The sequence below is a fragment of the Felis catus genome, chromosome D1, assembly GCF_018350175.1.
Source record: "Felis catus isolate Fca126 chromosome D1, F.catus_Fca126_mat1.0, whole genome shotgun sequence".
In the NCBI taxonomy this organism is placed as follows: Eukaryota; Metazoa; Chordata; class Mammalia; order Carnivora; family Felidae; genus Felis; species Felis catus.
Window position 1 is genome coordinate 1,431,844 of NC_058377.1, and position 18,653 is coordinate 1,450,496.

General features: G+C 44.9%; 1 protein-coding gene across 1 annotated transcript; it reads right to left on the bottom strand.

Annotated features, from left to right (window-relative positions):
• Positions 1-370: 370 nt before the first annotated feature.
• On the bottom strand, positions 371-8,906 carry LOC101081492 (stromelysin-1). Its single transcript, XM_003992307.4, has 10 exons — positions 8,632-8,906; positions 7,625-7,869; positions 7,385-7,533; positions 7,135-7,260; positions 5,401-5,565; positions 5,068-5,215; positions 3,982-4,115; positions 3,399-3,558; positions 1,980-2,083; positions 371-710 (listed from the first exon to the last, which is right to left on the bottom strand). The coding sequence occupies exons 1-10, from the start codon at positions 8,734-8,736 to the stop codon at positions 610-612; spliced, it is 1,437 nt and encodes a 478-aa protein (XP_003992356.2). The 5' UTR covers positions 8,737-8,906; the 3' UTR covers positions 371-609.
• Between the last annotated feature and the right edge of the window lie 9,747 nt (positions 8,907-18,653).

Consider the following 18,653-nt stretch of genomic DNA (forward strand, 5'->3'; position numbering starts at 1 on the left):
GTGTTGGATTTTCCCCACCTGAAAAACAAAGTGCACGAACGAGGTGACTTGTGCTAACTGTAGGATCCCACTTCACAATTTTCTCTAGAGCCTTCCCTGCAAGATCACTTCCCTAGATCCTTCTCCTGGGGTATAGCAGGAACACATACGACGTCTGGGGGGTGGACATAGGGACACCTCTTCGTCCCACACCAGGGGAGGACAAGGGGCACATTGTCTTCAGTTCGGGATGGGCTCATGGTGAGGCTGCCGCCATGGAGACCCTAGTACTGACACCACTGGCCAAGGATCTCAGGCTGCCTTCTGTTTCGCCCCTACCCCACCCAAGATTGGGGGGACGACTCATTCTCGAAGCAAACGAAACAATAAAGCAACTGGCTGATCGTCTTTATTAAATAACAAGCAAACAGTCTATATACAGTCAGTCGTCTCGCACACGAGTGCTCTCCCTTCCCCTGGGGAAGCTGCTCCGTGTGACCCGAGTGCACGCCGAGCAGCCTGCTCAAAGGGCCCGTCATAGGTGAGGCTGACCGGCCAGACACGCAGCTTATACTCAGGTGAAGAATCATCGGCCTCGCTTCAAATGCCCACGTGGTGCTTCTAGACACGTCAACAGTTCAACCAGCTGTTGGTCTTCAACACGTGTGTCACTTTCTTTGCGTTGGGGTCAAACTCCAACTGCGAAGAGCCACTGAAGAAATAGTAAAACCCTGGAAATGCAGACAAGGGAGATAAGGGGATATCTGTTCAAAAACAGAAGTTGGCAACACGCAGAACTCAGAATAGTAGATGATGAAAATTACAGAGCGTTTATGGAGTTTCAATATGTGTCAGGGACGATGCTAAGCGTTTTAGATGATTGTTTTTTCACTGATTTCTGCAACAATCCTATGAGGGAAGTGTATCTAAGTCCATTCTATAGATGAGCAGGTGAAGGCTCACAGTCTGCTTGCCCGAGGTCACCCCTGGGGGGGCTGGAGACGGCACCCCATTCCAGCACAGTCTGGCAGTAAAGCCAGGTTCAGGCCATCAGGTTATTCTGCTCTGATCAGACAAAACTCTCTGCTTCTGTGGAAACTGTGATCTCTTTACTTTCGTTTTTCCTGACAGCCCTCCTCCCCTCTCCTCGCTTCATAGCCTGAGGGTCACGTGTGGCCCCAGAGAAGCACAGAAACTCTTTCCAAACACCACAGGACCCTTTACGGCTCTTCCATCATGGTGCTTGGGTTGCCTTTCGAGAAGGATCACCGGCCACCAGCCATCTCTCTTTGATTAGGGGAAAAAAAATGTATCTTTTTAAAAAACTTTGTGCACACGCCAAAGCAATGACAGTAAGGCCTTGGTTTGTGAGCATAATTTGTTCCAGAATCATGCTTGTAATCCAAAGCAGTCGTACATCAAACCGAACCGCAAGGACCATTGGCTCAGTTGCGATCATATGACATTCGGCATCATGTACTACTCGTATTGCAAGACATCACTCATGTATCAGGTTAAAATGTACTAGAAATGTTTGCTTGTCTTGCGGAATACGCACAGAACAAGTGACTCACAATCCAAGGTTTTACTGTATTTGCAAGTGAGCCCTGTGGGCAATGGCTGACTACTCAGGAAAATCTCCCAACAGGATGGAGGGGAGGAGAAAGCCAGCCAGTTAAGAAACTTGGCCGCACTCCCGAGGGGTTTTATAACGACATGGGAATCTGAAAGACAACAGCTCTAGAGGTGAGGAAGTGACCCTCAAGCACTTTGGTTTTATCCACACGGACAAAATATAGGGATTTGTGTTGATTATTGTTCTGATTCAAATCAACGTACTATATAAAGTCGTCATAGAAGTGGTACAGAACTGCTAATTGAAATCTAGCGGAGGGAGGTGGAAACTGGTTAAAGGAAACCCGTCATCACAAATCAATCCAGCTGCCCCCTTCCCTCTGACACCAAGTGGCCCGTTGCCAACGGAGCAAGTACCCTCTTACCAAATGCTTCAAAAGCAGCATCAACCTTCGAGTCAACCCCTGGAAAGTCGTCTGCTATTTTCTTGGGAAAGTCTGGCTCCATGGACTGTATCTTCTCATCAAATCTGCATCCAGTCAGAAAAACACAGCTCAGCATTGCACGGAGGCCACGTTACCCACATTCTTAAGTCATGTTTGGTTTCATGCGGAATTCTAGTAAACTTTCTAAGTACTGCAAATAAATGTCAAACGTGTTTAGCACTACAGAAATATGGGACTTGAATGGAACTGCACACTTAGTTCTTAGAGCTGTGTCTCCACCAGGACCAGAGTCAACAGCCCGATCTGGAAGATGTTTGTTACCGTATTTCTTAAGCCTGGACAGAAAGAACCTTAATCGTCTTTCAACCACAAAGACACGAAGGTATGTACGAACAGGTACATACAGCGAATCGGCTCATTTATCTCAAATACACATCTCAAGTTCTCCAGCATGCTTGACTCCTATACGTCCTCCCCACCCTGCACATCTGGATTTCCTACGGCAGCCTGTTAGGAAAAGGCAGAGTGGCGAGAAGGAAATCACAGCGAATGTGTTTTGGACTCAGTGGCTGGACCTTGGTTGGGCTGCCCAGTTGTGTGGGCGGTCGGCCCAGGAATCAGCCTCTGTGTGAGTCCTGGGTTCTATCCATAAAACTTAAACAGGCAGCACTAATGAGGGGTGGAGCTTCAGGGAAGCCCTTCACAATCATAGGGTAAATTTGGGAAGATGAGACAAACACCCAGGGAGGCAATGAGTCCACAGGAAAGGAATGCTAAACTGTGGCCTGGGTTCTTGAGGCTTCTTTTTTTTTTTTTAATTTTTTTTTTCAACGTTTTATTTTTATTTTTGGGACAGGGAGAGACAGAGCATGAACGGGGGAGGGTCAGAGAGAGAGGGAGACACAGAATCGGAAACAGGCTCCAGGCTCCGAGCCATCAGCCCAGAGCCTGACGCGGGGCTCGAACTCACGGACCGCGAGATCATGACCTGGCTGAAGTCGGACGCTTAACCGACTGCGCCACCCAGGCGCCCCTCTTGAGGCTTCTTTCAAACCCATCTGGGTTTGGAGTCCGGCAGGAAAGGTCCATGGGGGCGGTGCGGGGACTCGAGCCAGGACTTTAGGGTGAGTGGGCTGGGGGGAGGGGCGGAGGAGAGAAGAGGCCGTCCAGGCGGGTGGGGCAACAGCAGAGGGAAGGTCCAGCCTGTGGCACAAGGGCTCAAGGTAGGAGCGCTTAAGAAATGCCGATTACCAGGCGCTGCTGCGTTGGAAAGTAGGCGTGTATCCGTCCTCCTCGGTGAGACGGAAGCAGGGCTGAGAGTGAGGTGGGGGTCCCTCAGGGAAAGAACCTAACGTCCCTAATCAGGCTCCATACAGAGTCATTCCAACCGCGTCTTACCGCCAGTATTTGTCCTCTACAAAGAAGTACGTTTTCTCCTTTTCCTTATCAAAAAGAGCAGCATCTATTTTCGTTACACTCGGAGGAAAACCCAGGGTGTGGATGCCTTTCGGATAACCTGCTTGGACCTCGGTTCCTCTGATGGCCCAGAACTGATTTCCTGTTAAGAAAAATAACTCACGGAATTACTTCATTATTTCTACATTATTTACCTAGTTACTTATAAACGCATTGAATTTGTAAAAGTTAAGCCTTTGAGTTTTAGAAATACTTGTTAGCGCCTTTGGTTTTCCTAGTAAAAATGTCATCCCCGGCTCAAAGTGGGCATTGAACAACAATGTGTGGATTGAATGAATGAACACAAATCAAAGAAGGGAATTTACCGCTCTGAGCCACGTATGTTGCTATGTTCATTTCTATCGTTTGTAAAACATAAAGAAAATAACATCCCTTCCCTTCTTCATTACCTGAGAGCAACAATGTAGACACAATTTGTGATAGTAGAGAAAATCAAAGTCCTATTCAATTTTCCTGTGGAAGGGTTTATTTCAACCAGTTAGAGAAATTATCGTATGATAATTACCTTTGAAAGTGAAAACGATATCCTTGCGAGTCTCTTCGTATGCGGCATCCAAGCCCGAAGGTAGAGAAGGCCAAAACGAGGAGATCAAATAAAACCCAGGTTCAGGCGTCCTGAGGGATTTGCGCCAAAAATGTCTGCAATATGAAGAAAAAGAAAGGAAAACTGAAACCCAGACCTTCGCCTGTAGCACATTTTTCTCATTGACCTGCCTCACCCATCTTCCCGCATTCTCTCATCCTCTGGCTGGATGACAGGCAGAAATTAGGTGTACTTCCAATGGGAAAATATGTTTTCTTTCTCCCGGGAAGTCTGCACCAGACCTCCTGGCAAAGAAAAGTGATCCTGCGGCGAAATTAATTAGCCAAGTGTAACCTCTAAATACCTACAATTCACGCACACTGCTGTGTGTGCGACAACATGGCTTACATTTTCTTTTTTCTTTTTCTTTTTTTTAATGTTTATGTATTTTTGAGAGAGAGAGAGAGAGAGAGAGAGAGAGAGAGAGAGAGACAGCACGAGCAGGGGAGGGGCAGAGAGAGAGGGAGACACAGAATCCGAAACAGGCTCCAGGCTCTGAGCTGTCAGCACAAAGCCTGACTTGGGGCTCGAACCCACGAACCGTAAGATCATGACCTGAACCAAAGCCAGACACTTAACCAACTGAGCCATCCAGGCGCCCCGTGGTCTACATTTCTGAAAAGACAGACCGGTGTGTGCATGTGCGTGTCGGTGTCTGTAAGTATTTTTTGGTATATGCATGGAAACCTTCTGGAAGGAAATACAGGGGTCCTTGAGTATGGGGATACCCTAGGGAACCCAGATTAGTGTGGTGAGGGAGACGTGCTTTCTACTTTCTGCCTGTTTGTGCAGCTTGAATGTTCTCTTAAGTGCATGTGTATCCGGCAGACAGGAAATTATTGATTCAATGTAACACTCTCCTGACTCCGTTTTTAAAGGAGGTAAAGATAAAGTTGCGATTCTGAAGTTGGACTTTTGAAAAGCAAGCGTGACTTAGAGGAACAACAAGGAGAGGACAAGAATGTACGTCAAAAGAATAGATAGGGAAAGAGAATCTTCTAGTCTGACCTGTCTTTAAAGAACAGGATTTCTCCCCTCAGAGAGCTGACGGCATCGAAGGACAAAGCAGGATCGCACGTGGCTGGTGTCCCAGGTTCTGGAGGCACAGATTCCGTGGGCACCGCGGGGCCATCAGGGGATGACGTAGGGGGAGGTCCTAAAGGAAACAGATGTGGGGATCGAACATGAGGCGAAATGGGATGCTTCCGTCGATTTCTATGCTTTGCAAACACTCCCTGAGTGCGTTGAGACGAATTGCAAATGCTTTATGCAGCATTTTAAAGCTTTCCCGAAGACCGTGGCTGCAAAGCTCCAATGCCTCCTTTCTCCAGCATCACTCACCATACAGGGACTGGATGCCGTTCACATCATCTTGGGCAAGGCGGAAGCGGGTCAGGTCTGTGCGTGGGTTGTAGACGGGATACATCAAAGCTGTGGGGTCGGCCGAGTGATAGAGACCCAGGGAATGGCCGAGTTCATGAGCAGCAACGAGGAATAAGTTGGTCCCTATTTAAGAAATCATAAATAATAGTTCCTAATCCCTTAAGCACATGTACATCACACAAGTCAGCTGTATTTTATTGGCTTACTTACTGGAAGCACAGAGGGCCTTCTTTGCCTTGTTTTCTGGTTGACTGATCGATTGATAACACACTTAACGGAAAGCCTAGCGTTTTTTAATGCTTCTCATTCTTGAAATCAGTCTTCGAGACAAAACATCCAGTGTGTCCACCTACTGCCCTCTCCCACCTCAGAAGCCTATTTACTTCATGAAAACAAGGTCCTCTTTCTCGTACTCCGGAAGGGAACCGACCCACTTATTTAGCACATTCATAAATATTTCTCTTCATTTGTCAATGAAAAGCTAAACACTGTCTCAACGTATTAATGTTTGCCAGTTATAGTCTCAGTTAAAGGAATCACAATTTATTCAACTCAAATCTGAAACCCTAAACAATCATACTTTTGTATGCAGACTGTTGCCTGCATAATTTTTCAACCCCAGGATTATTATTAAGTACACATTGGGTCTGGAAATATTAGTAATGATAATTGTCATAGGGCTTGTTAAGATTGGTCTAAAACATAGCATGCCTAATCATGCCCAGCATTTGTCACAAAAGAGACTTTGACCACACGAACACTAGCTGCATTCATATTTTCTTTTTCTGCGTATTATTAAAAAAAAAACCCAGGATGCTGACATTGGAAATCGTTGGGTAATTACGTTTGACACACGAAGTTTACTTTTGCGAGCATTATCTGTGTAACTTGTGATCCTACTAAAGTCCTCATTTGTGACTTTGCAGGAAGAAGTTGTTAATTCGATCAAACCAAAGAAATTTATCCAGCACTAACCTCACATTTGTACTCCCTATAGATATTCTGTTTGCATTTTGATTATAAATCCCAGAAACTTTCAGAGGTTAGTATTATTTGTTTTAGCCAGTTGTTTGAAAACGTTGGAAGTCAGTCCTCAAAGTATACACCTATGAACTGAGAAATACTGTCCCACCTAAAAAAAATTGGACATTGTATTTGGGGGCTAGAGTCTCCCTTCAGAACAAGTCCCTAAAAACTCCTCTTAACCTAGAGAGAGTAAAAGTCTGATTTACTAGAAAAACCTAAACGGGGACCTCAGTTTCTGGAATTTAACTCCCATCTCCATTTTGAAGAGTATAGAAGACATTTCCCCCAATTTGGATATAAGCACTATCGAGGGCCCATGTTAGCACAGAGGCAAGGCAACACGTGGTCCCTTGGATATCTGCAATTCAACGCAATGAGAAAATACTCTTAAGGATGGTCCTAAGGTCATACTAGAAGCATCGTCCTCAAAGAAGTACTTTAACGATGCCTCCGTAGCGTGCTTACCAAGACAGAGAATAAACTTTTTGGACATCTGAAAGTGTTTTCAATAATGATCAAAACAAAAATACATTCTATTTCTTGAGCCATTTGGGAAATCTAGAACACACCACTTCTCGAAGATTTGTAGCCTCTCAGAATTTTCTAAATCTAAAAAAAACAACAAAAATAACCCACCCAAATCATTCTGAGAGATGTGTGACTCACCTGATGTATCCTTTGTCCACTGCTCATCATCGTCAAAGTGAGCGTCTCCATTAATGCCGGGCCCCGGCGCATAGGCATGACCCAAAATATTTCCAGGTCCATCAAAAGGGATAAAGTCTCCATGATCTGATGGAGAAAGTGTTTTTATTTGAAAGACAGGTAATTAAAACACCTTTGGAGTCTTCCTATCCCCACCCCCCACAACAGCACTAAATAAATGGATGCATTTCATATAGTTTTTGGTTTTTACCTCTAACTGCAAAAAAGATCATTATGTCAGCCTCTCCTTCGTAAATCTTGGAGAAAGTAAGTGGTGTCACCTCCTCCCAGGCTTTCAGAGCCTTCTCAAAGGCAGAGTCAACAGCCTCTCTCGGCAAATCCAGTGTATAATTCACAATCCTTTAAGAAAAAAATTGAAGAGATTATTTTCTCCTGAGATGGTACTTGGTAAAATCGCATTGTGATGTGAACACCTCTTTGGACCCGTTACCTGTAGGTGAGGTGAGTTTTCCTCCACTTTGGCAGGCCAGGGAAGGTGGTGAACTGGCCCACGTCGGGAACGCCGCACCGGGGCCTGCGTATCATCGCCAGAGTGTCAGGGTCCAGCTTCCCCGTCACCTCCAACCCGAGGAACTTCTGCATTTCTCGGATTTTTTTAACGACAGGTCCGCTGTCCCTTCTTCTGACGAACTGTTTCACATCCTTTGCGAGGTCGTAGTAGTTCTCCAGGTATTGCTAGTGGGGTAGTAAGTATAGTCATGATTTTTAGCCTTTCGTGCTAAATTGCAGCTGCAGCCCTCATCTAGTTCTGGTATTCCTCCAGTGGCTAAAATCAGAAAAAGTGTCATATTCCATTCCATTCTTCAATTACAGATTCTTCCTTGCGTCTGTTTTGTCTCTGTAACCAACTAACATCTGGAGCTTAGTCTACTCCCCAAGCAATGACAATGGCGTGGAAGCTGAGACCAATATCTAATGAACTTAAGGCAGAAACACAAAGCCAAAAGGCTTCTTTGGGCATATTTGTGTTTCAGTTACACTTATTCAAGCCCTTCAACTTTCTACTTTGTGCTTCCCCCGGGGACCTGACTTACGAGAGAAAGTTGGACAGATCTCTGGGTCCGAACACAACACTAGCCATGTAAATACCTAGCTTAACTTCCCCTGGATTAAAATACCTAAAGAAGTTCCATCACAAGATGCATTTAATTACACCCTCCTCTCGTACTCCTGCCCCTCGAGCCCCAGTGTTGCTGCTCCCAGGGGGTCAGGATCTTAGGCAAATACCTAAAGTTTCTGGCCTCTGTTTGCTCCTGCATGAAAGGAGACACAGTAGGCTGGGGAGACCCCTCCACATCCCACACTTCCTAACCCCCTGTCCCTGAACTTCTCCTCCACAGTGAGCCCGAAGCATCCCGTGTGTTTATGAATGGAAAGCAGGGGTGGTGTTCCCACTCGGCCCTGCCAATGCCTGTGGGAGATGCGTCCATCAATTACCTGAAGGAGGTCCATGTTGCTGTCCTTGTCCTCTGCGGCTCTGTCCACTGGATAGGCTGAGCACACGGCCACACAGAGCAGCAGTAGAGCCGGAAGATTCTGCATTTCCACTGGCTCTCCTTGGCTCTCTGTCGTCTTAGTGCTTTCCTCTCTGCCTACCTTCTCCTGGGTCCGCCGAATGGAGCCCTGACTTTTATAGGGCGACAGTGTTGGTTTAGGTCACCCATAGCTTGACTCATGACTGCTTTCATCCGAATGGCAGCAGGACCCTGTCCAAAAATTCCAAATCCAAAGTAGGATGATACAACCTACTTTACTAATTTCTCTCAACCTTTCCAATTTTGCAAATCAAAACAGTGATTAAGCTCCAGGAAATGCTTCCTGTCTTCGTAAGATGAAAACTAGGGCTTTTTTTTTTTTTTTTTTTTTTTTTTTTATTCTGGAAAGAAAAAGTGACTGGAATTTACTAGACAGTTTCTGTTTGCGGTGTTTGAGAGGAGAAATAGGCTGACTCGGTAAAAAGTCAGAATTGAGTAGGACTTCTAGATGCGGTCTCATTTTAAGAAAAACGTACTTAAAATCAAATGTAACGAGATGTGAGTAAATGAAAAGCTGTGCATCCGTAGCTAGAGTCTTATTAGTTTCTGTCAAAACGGAAGAAGCAAGATCTAGAATAAAGCTGGAAGGGAGAGTTCAGTTTGTGAGTCTTTGATTTGAAATACGTGCTGTTGGTATCTCCTTGGGTTCCTTAGTTTTTGAGGAGAGAAAGCTCAAGGGGAGGAGAGAACAAAGATCGCGAAGAAGGGAGTGTATCCTTCTCTTCTGGTCTGTGCGGGTCTGTGCCCGGTGTATGCTCACCTTCTGGTCTGTGAGAGTCTGTGCCCGGTTTATTGGCAGGTGGCCTTCCTGGAACAGGGGCTCTGTGAAAACAGTGGCAGCATCCAATGATTTACTTTGCGCAGGACTGGAATTCTCTGTCAGTATCTCCTACACGTTTCTTACTCTCTTTCAATCCCTTTCCCCCCACCTTCCATTCAAATTCGTAGGTAGTTTGAACTTCAAAAACAAAAGCCACCCTGAATGGTCTCCCCAGGGTGCTCACCTGTTTTTTCTCTCTTCTTCCCTTTCTCTCCCTTCCCCTCCCCTGCCTTCCTCTCACTCCTCTTCTGTGACCTGCGGAGTGCTGCTCACGCGGGCTGTGTAACAGGTGCTCCTCTGGAAGACAGGAGACATCCCCAGGGGGAGACCTGGTTGAACGTCTTAACAATCCTCCGGCCCCCTCTCCCCGACCCACCCACCTCCCTTACCCTTAGGAAAATAAAACAGCGAGAGAAGTGCAAACCCTAGAGGGCGAAATTCACAGTTGCTAAACGTTGGCTGAGGGCACATTTTATCCGTCACCACACTTTGGTTTTCCTTTGTCTGCTTGCCTATCCGCTGGCCACGCGACAGACGGCCGGCCAGTGCGAACCTGTGAAATGACCCACGTGCTGTCCGTGTCCAGAACATTCAGTAAGGGCAAGTGCTGCTCTCGATGCCTTACTGGCTTTACCTTTTGTCTGTTTCTGAATAAACACCAGGGGTAGCTCATCGAACGTGCATCAGAGATGTGGCAAGACCCTGGATGGAGGCGCCCAGGTGACCGATGGCCACCGGGCAGGGGCTGGGCATCGAGTGTGAACACTGGCGTTCGGACTCGATTCTATCGAAAGACACCTCATTCCTTCAGAGGAGAGAATTTGGACCTCGTCTTGACCGAAATCAGGGGGAACGCTGGTCCTCACTGACGTCAGCATAGCTGAGGGGGTTGGGACTGGGGAAGCGGGTGGGTGGGCAGGGGAGGTGGGGGGGGGACGTGAAGCACAGGTCTCGATTCCTTCTGGATCAAGGGTTTTTTCTACATTTTCTCTGGTGTCATAACTCAGAAAACACGTTTCAAGGTTACGGGGAAACCTTACAGACATCATGTTTATTTTCCCAGATGTCCAAACAGGATTGGCACAACGGGCCGCGCTGTTGTTCCTGAAATAAACGCAAGAGTCTGCTCGTCCAGAGTTTGTCCTCTTATAAAACGGCGTCTGAGAGGTCTCGGGAAGTCTCGAGCCTCCAGAAGAGTTCGTTTTTGGTGTCTTAGTGGTGCCTTGCACCCACGTCTCTTGCGGATTTTTCCTGCTGGACTGTTGACCTGTCTGCCTCCCCTCCAGCGCCAGGGCTCCTCGTTCATCTCTGAGCTCCTAGGGGTGAGCATAGTGTCTCGTGAAAAGCAGATACCCCAGAACTGCTGACAGAATTCATTAATGTTTTAGTTATGAATGAAGGGCTCACAGGAAAAAGCAAAGAGGTGAAGGAAAAGTTAAAAAAAAATACTCACAAATCAGGCAGATGTTTCTAACTCCCCAGAACCTACATGTCATATTTGCCAAATACCCTATTAACTGAATTCTTTTGCTTCACTGTCTTTGGAAAAGAATCAGGCAATCATCTTGAGTCTCTCTAGTAAAGAATAAATCGAAGGCTTGTGTACTCATATCCCTCGTTCCTTTGTCTGTAAAATACTCAAGATAGCAGCGGCAAGGGATTTTTCTGACAATGGGTGAGAGTCAATTTGCATTTTGGAGATTAAATTTTAAAAGGCAATGCGTTAATGAGGAAGATAGGTAGGTTATGAGGCAACTGGGTGGAAGAAAGAAGGAAGAGACAGAGAATAAATACCCCAAAGGTGGAGGGGAATCTGTGAACACTAGGAGAAAAACACTGGCTTTTCCAGCACAGCAGTGAGAACGGCCATTCGCCGGATGACCATTTACCACAGGGCTGAACACGTACAAGGGCCACACGACGGCAGGTTGCGGAAAGCTAGCCTGAAGGGATCGGGCCTGGCAGGAAACTTAAATTCGATCTGATCCAAACTTGGGTTCAAAAGCTGGCAGCCAGTGCAAACCTCATTCCTCCCGATAACTTCTCCCTTCTGTCTTCCCACTCACCACGCTTCTCCATGACTAATGAGACAAGATAATACACGAGGCTTGCTGCGGCCAGCTGATACAATCATCCCTTCGGCTCCAAACTCATTTATCTTGTGTCCGAGTCTCTGTCTTGAATGTTTCAGGACTCCCAAACTAAGAGTCTACATTTGGAGGTAATAAGCAAAAGAGAAATTCAGAGAAAACGTGACCGAATTATCTATTTAAAAAGAGGAAACAAGGAAGGGGGAGATGAAATGAAGGAATGAAGAAAGACAGACAGGGAGGGTGCCATCTAGCTTAGGTGATTCCTGCATAATTAGCTCTGCACGGAATAAAGAGAGGAGGTGTGTGGGAATTGTGCATAAGGGTAGATGTTTCCTCCAGGAAAAGCCCACTGAAAGAAAGCCGTGGAGGAGCAGACACGGAGGAAAGTCCGGAAACAGAAGAAACAACTATGCAGAGTCAAGAAATCTGAACGTCTGTTTGGGAAAAGACAGAATTAATTTTTACTGAAATAAAAAGTGTGTGAAGGGTAGTAGTGAAAAGTGAAAAACGAAGTTGTGGGCAGGCAGGCTGGAGCTCATTCGTGGAAACCCGTCAGTCTCCAGCTGAGACGTCAGTTTATTCTGCTGGTGATGGGAAGCCATGTTTCTACAAAGTGTTTAAAATAAAGTTTTATGTCTTTCAATAAAATTTCATATTTTTGTTATAGGAAAATACAGAATATAGAAAAAGTTAAAAGTAGAAAAGAAATCATAAATAGTCATACCACAAAGAGAAAAACACAGTGAACGCTTTACTGTACTTCCTTCTAAGTTTTAGTTTTTTACATCATGATGATCAGGGGGAATTTAGAAAATTGTATCCAATTTTTTCCACAATTGTGAATCTCACCAGCCAGAAAGGAGTACTTATAAGATAATATATCTCCTTTGAATTATAGGATAAAGCATGTTGCTAACAGGGTTTTTTTAATGTATGTTTTTCATAGTTGAAATCTGACCACATATGCTAATTTTCACAAGTATTTTGCCCCAGAAACTTCCAAACATTTTAGTTGGAAGATGAGCCAGAACAGAAAACGGAATTAGGAACAGATAACATGGGCACGTGGATGGCTCAGTCTTTCTTCATTTCTGAGAGCATAATGACTCAGATCACCCAATGTGAGTGGTAAAAATGTCGAAATCCATCACTGACATTCCTGGGTGGTGGCAACGGCCTTTATGTGGCTCCGGGCAACTCTGATATTATGGAAAGAAGGAGAGTGTTTTGTAATGTTCTTGGCATAAATATTCCAGTTATGCAAACAGAATAACATGAACTGAAGTTTTGAGTGGTACTCCGACAGGCAGCATATTCCGACCGATGGAAAAGACGCCTGAGAAGCACGTTTTCTGATGTGATGGTCACAGGGGCGACAGCACGGTGGGGGCACGGCCATCTTTCTGTTAGAAAACAGACTTGCTGGGGCATCTGGGTGGTTCAGCTGGTTAAGCATCCGTCCAAATTCGGCTCAGGTCATGATGTCACAGTTTGTGGGTTTGAGCCCCGTGTCGGGCTCTGTGCTGACAGCTCACAGCCTGGAGCCTGCTTCGGATTCTGTGTCTCCCTCTCTCTCTGACATTCCCCTGCTGGTGCTCTGTCTCTCAAAAATAAATAAACATTAAAAAAAAAGAAGACAAGAAAACGGGCTTTGCCAAACTAACTGTGGAAAGAAAGCTCTGTTACCCTTCCTAGAGCCTGACCTATACATTCTGGAAATGTTCATTTTGAGCCAATTGGCCCCAATTTATGCCTGTATGTAATTTTTTTCCAAGGGTGGTTCAAGAGTGAAATTTGCTGATTCCACCATGTCTGAGAGCCTCTTTCATTAAGCTCTCCTACAGGAGGTGCCTGGGATGGTTATGAAATGGGACACAATTTTTTCTCTCTTTCCAAGTCAACACTCATCCAGTAGAGACATAGCTTCATGCTGTCTAGTGAGAAGACAGTGATAGAAGTAAGTGTCCTGTGCCCGAGTGCACATGTGAGGAACAAAAAATACCTTTCTAGTTCCTTCCAATTACCAGAGTTCCCGAGGTTTCCAAAGACAAAGAGGGGCCTTTATTCCAACATAACTTCACAGCCTCTAGAAGCAGCTGAACAATTCATTTAAAGAGGAAACTTTGTTTTCAATGTCACAGCTTTTGTTTCTTTTCATTTTGTGTGCAAGTCTGGGAAGGGTTCCTTCAGTGACTCCTAGCCAGGGTCACCTTTTTTTTTTTTTTTTTAAGAAATGCTTCTTGTAAGGATAGATATAAATATAGAGACAAGTAAGTTTCAAATTTCTTTCTATCTTGGAGAGTAAATTAACATCTATATGGGCTGCTTCCCTTCAATAGATCCTATCCGTGGAATATTAGGGTTTTAGGAGAAGGACCACTTCATTTTCTCACATTAACTTTTTTTTTATTAAAAAATTTTTTTCAATGTTTTATTTATTTTTAAGACAGAGAGAGACAGAGCATGAGCAGGGGAGGGGCAGAGGGAGAGGAAGACACAGAATCCGAGGCAGCCTCCAGGCTCTGAGCTGTCAGCACAGAGCCCGACACAGGGCTCGAACCCACGAACCGTGAGATCATGACCTGAGCAGAAGTTGGATGCTCAACCGACTGAGCGCCCAGGGACCCACTCACACTAACTTTTTAAAAAGGACTTTATTATTTCAGAGAAGTTTTGGTTTCATAGCAAAATTGAGGGAAGGTACAGACATTCTCCACATACTCCCTGCCTCCAAACATGCACAGTCTCCCCAGTTGTAAACATCTCCCACCAGAGCGGTACACTGGTCATCACCGATAAACCTGCCCTGACATGTCGTGGTCGCCTGAAGTCCACAGTTTACATGTGGTTCCTCTTGCTGTTTGGACAAACGTATAACATGCATCTGTCATTATGGTATCATGCAGAGAGAATTTCCACCGCCCTAAAAGTCCTCTGTGCTGTATTCATTCCTCCCCTCACTTCCACCCCCTTGGCAACCACTGATCCTTTTACTGTTCCCATAGTTTTGCCTTTTCCAGAATGTCATGTGGTTGGGAACATACAGTATATAGCCTTCAGACTGGCTTCTTTCACTTAGAAATATGCATGCGAGTCTCTGTCTTGTGACGTTTTGACAGCTCATTCCTTTTTAGTGCTGAATAATACCCACTGTCTGGATGGACCACAGTTCCATCGCCTATGGAAAGACATCTGGGTTGCCTCCAAGTTTTGAAAGTTATGAATAAAGCTGCTAGAAACATCCACGTGCAGGTTTTTGCGGGGACGTAAGTTTTCAACACCTCTGGGTAAGGATCGAGGATCATGATTGCTGGATCATATGGTAAGAGTATGTGTAGTTTTGTTAGAAACTGCCTGTTTTCCAAATGATACCCGTTTGCATTCCCACCAGCAATGAATGAGAGTTGCTATCGCTCCACATCGTTGTCAGCATTTGGTGTTGGCAGTGTTCTGGATTTTGGCCAATTCCAATAGGTGGATGGTGGAGTCTCGTCATTTTTAATCTGCATCTCCCTGACGTCACGTGACGTGGGACATCTTCTCGTACGCTTGTCATCTCTGTATTCCCTTTGATGTCTGTTAAGGCCTTTGGCTTTTTAAAGGCTTTTTACATTGGGAATGTTTTCTTATTGTTGAGTTTGAAGAGTTCTTTATATCTTTTGGATAATAGTCCTTTCATCGGGTGTGTCTTTTGCACATATTCTCTCCCAGTCTGTGGCTTGTCTTCCTGCTCTCTTGACACTGTCTCGCACTCAGCAGAAATGTTTAGTTTCAACGAAATCGAACCTAACAATTCTTTCTTTCATGGATTGTGCCTCTGATTGTTGTATCTAAAATGTCATTCTACACCCAAGGTCATCTGGGTGTCCTCCTGTGATTTCTTTCGGGAGTTTTATACTTTATGTTTCCCACTTAGGTCTGTGATCCATTCATTTTTGTGAAGGGTGTAAGACCTGTGCCTGGATTCACTTTTTTTGCGTGTGGACCTCCATTGCTCCAGTGCCACTTGCTCAAAGTGTTATCTTTGCCCCATTGCACTGCCTTCCCTCCTTTCCCAGAGATCAGTTGACCATGTTTATGTGGGTCTATTCTGGGCTTTCTGTTCTGTTCCATTGATCTATGTATCTTCTCTTTCTCTTATACCACACTGACTTACTTTCAAGTAAGTCTTGAAATCAGGTAGTATCAGCTCCAACTTTGTTTTTCTCCTTAAATATTGTGCTGGCTATTCTGGGTCTTTTTCCTCTCCATATAGACTTTAGAATGCAATTGTTAACGTCTATACAATAACTTGCTGGGATTTTGATCCAGATCACTCGTCTTCCTAGACCGAGCACTTTGCCAGTTAGAGTTCCTGGCTAGGTATGTGACAGCACCAGAACTATGTTCTAGAAGATTTATCTGGTAGCAGTGGTTGAGGTAGATCAGAATGTGAGGAAAGTGAGGTCGATGGGGTTACAGGCCATTACAATCATCCCAGCAAACTAGAAGGAGCACCTGAAGGACTACAGACACAAGTGAAAAGAACTGAGAAAGGAAAGGGCTGGTACATAGAGAAAGGACAGGCAGGAGGGAAAAGGCAGGACATGGCACTGAGTCTTGTCAATTGAGAAATATGGAATCCAGCTGGTCTGCAGTTAAGGGTGAGTTCTCTCTTTGGGACTTGGCACACTTTTGCCTGGTGTGGAAATAAATGAAGACCAACCAAATGAGAATAAGAAACGGTTATTTGTTCAGAGCTGGCGGTAACAAGGGAGTCAGCCACCATCACTTGCGTTTTGGCAGACACGCAACGGCAGACAGAAGAGTAGGAAATGTTATTGTGGAAAGAGAAAAGGCTTCACATACACCTTGATCAGAGCTGTTGGCATGAGGAGGCTGGAGGTGAGCTAACTAGAAGCCGGGCTCCCGTGCTGTGTGTTTGGAGCTCGTATTTGGCTTTTTCTGACTGATCTGGACTTGGAAACAGGGAAAGAATTAGAGAAGCTATCAGTTGTCAGTTAAGTCCTGGCCATTGTGGACTGATTGTCACAGAAGTGACTGTTTAGATTCTTGGATTATTACTAGAGATAACAATTGGGCTTCCTGCAAATTTGATGAGTGGGCTGGCTTCTGAGTTGTTTATTGTAGATAAGAGAATGGGTTTCCTTGGCAGGTTGCTGTGGATTGTGGGTCAAAGTTCTATTTTTATATAGGATCTGGCCATTGTCCATGTTATATTATATTCAGACTCTCACTGGAAAAGTTGTTTCCAACCTATGGCTTATGTGGCTCTGTAAGAGATCAAAGTCTTGGGAATGCATCCTTGGCTGAATGGCTTCTTCTTTTGCTATCCACGTATCTTTGCTTGAACCCTAGAATTCATAAGTGCTTTACTCCGGGGAGTAGGTCTCTTCACATTTTTCTGAAATACCTGAAACCAGTAATGCCCACTGCCCTGACAAATCTGTGGACCTGCGGTCCCAGGCACTGCTTCGCCACAGCTCTGAGACACCTCACTTTCTTCTGAGTCATGAGTTGTTAATGTTGACACTTCTTTGGAGGGGTCACATTATGTAAGAATGACAAAATGAAGTTTTGTATTGTAGTCATAGCTAGAAGGAAGGTTGGATAGCTACCAAGGCACGGCAGACTCACAGCCTCACTGGTGGCATTGTTCCAGTTTATTCTCCATTAAAACTATACCGCGACAAAGATGGAATCAAGGACCCTGAACTTCCATCATTTTATATAGTTTTAGGTAATAAATGTCTCTGGGTCTTCCAGCACGTGTAATACAAACAGATGTCTATTCAGAACCATTCTTTAAGGAAGGAAGAAACTGCATATCGATCATCTACTATGCATCCCACGTGTTACACGGAGTATGTCTTGGCATTACACCTGCACTGCAGGTCAAGATCAGTATCCTCATTTCACAGGTGAAAACCTTGACGCTCAGGAAAGTTAAAACACTTGCTCAAGTCCATAAGCAAACTAAGTGGCAGAGATGATGCAAATGTTGTCGAATCAAAACCCAAACAAACAGGAACACGAGTTTGCAGTGTCTGCAGACTAATATTCTGCCTCTCGTCTGTTAGTAAACCCTTCTGAGCTTGGACTTAACTGTCCCACAAATGTTATCTCTCGAGCTTTCACGTTCTTGAAAACTGAATCCTCTATGTGTTTCTTAACCTGGCGTCTGTCTGATAATCAGGCTTCAGTTTGGGGGGCAGCTAGCTCTCATCGATTTCAGACCCCTGACTTCTGTCTTCCCTTCTCAAGTCCAGCCTTTCCTGCTCATTTCCTTCACTCATGCTGCCCAGATGTGACCCAGTTAGGACACATATCTGTGAGCAGTCACTATGCATCAGTAAGATTCAGAAATCCACAAAGCCTCCTTATTCACCAAGGTTAGTCAACGTTCCAATTCCTGAAAAAGTTAGCAAAATTCTGCTGGCCACGAATTCCTGAGTGCTTGTCAAAAAATCCAACTCTAAGGTTCTGAGCATAAACACCCAGTGTGATACCTTTGTGTCCCAAAACACATTTCACAATCCTTGTTTCTTTTCAAAATTGTATGTTATTCAGCGACGAGAGGGGAACATGCTGTTCTAAGTCATGAATTCAGAGCTTAAGTGGAAAAACTTCTCTTCGAACCTTATTTTCACATCTCCCTTAAGATACTTTATTGCTAACTTGGCTGCTCCAAAAAAGCACAAAAGAGGACTAGAATTTTTGGTCTGGATGATAACTTATTGACTATTTTATCTTGCCGTTAGTAATGGGACCAAACAGTATCAGATCACGCTCCTTGTTAGTTGAAAGATTATCAGCCAAGAGAAGGAGAGTGCCGAACTAGAACGAGCATGAGTTTGGGGCTGAACGGCCCTCCGTTCCAGTCTTAGTCTGGCACCTGCTAGCCCTGTGACACCAAACAGAGTGCGGTCTTCTCTATGCCTTTTCATTTTCATTCTAGAAATGTTAATAAAAATCTGTCCTGTGAGCTTGATATGTGACAGAAGATACATA

What these genes read in the sequence shown, in the direction of transcription:
- LOC101081492 (XM_003992307.4), bottom strand. Translation starts at nt 8,736, where the DNA reads ATGCAGAATCTTCCGGCTCTACTGCTGCTCTGTGTGGCCGTGTGCTCA. An exon ending in GATCTTTTTTGCAGTTAGAG is followed by an intron (nt 7,261 to 7,384) that starts GTAAAAACCAAA and finishes TTTCTCCATCAG; the next exon opens with ATCATGGAGACTTTATCCCT. An exon ending in ATCCTGTTCTTTAAAGACAG is followed by an intron (nt 4,116 to 5,067) that starts GTCAGACTAGAA and finishes TTCATATTGCAG; the next exon opens with ACATTTTTGGCGCAAATCCC.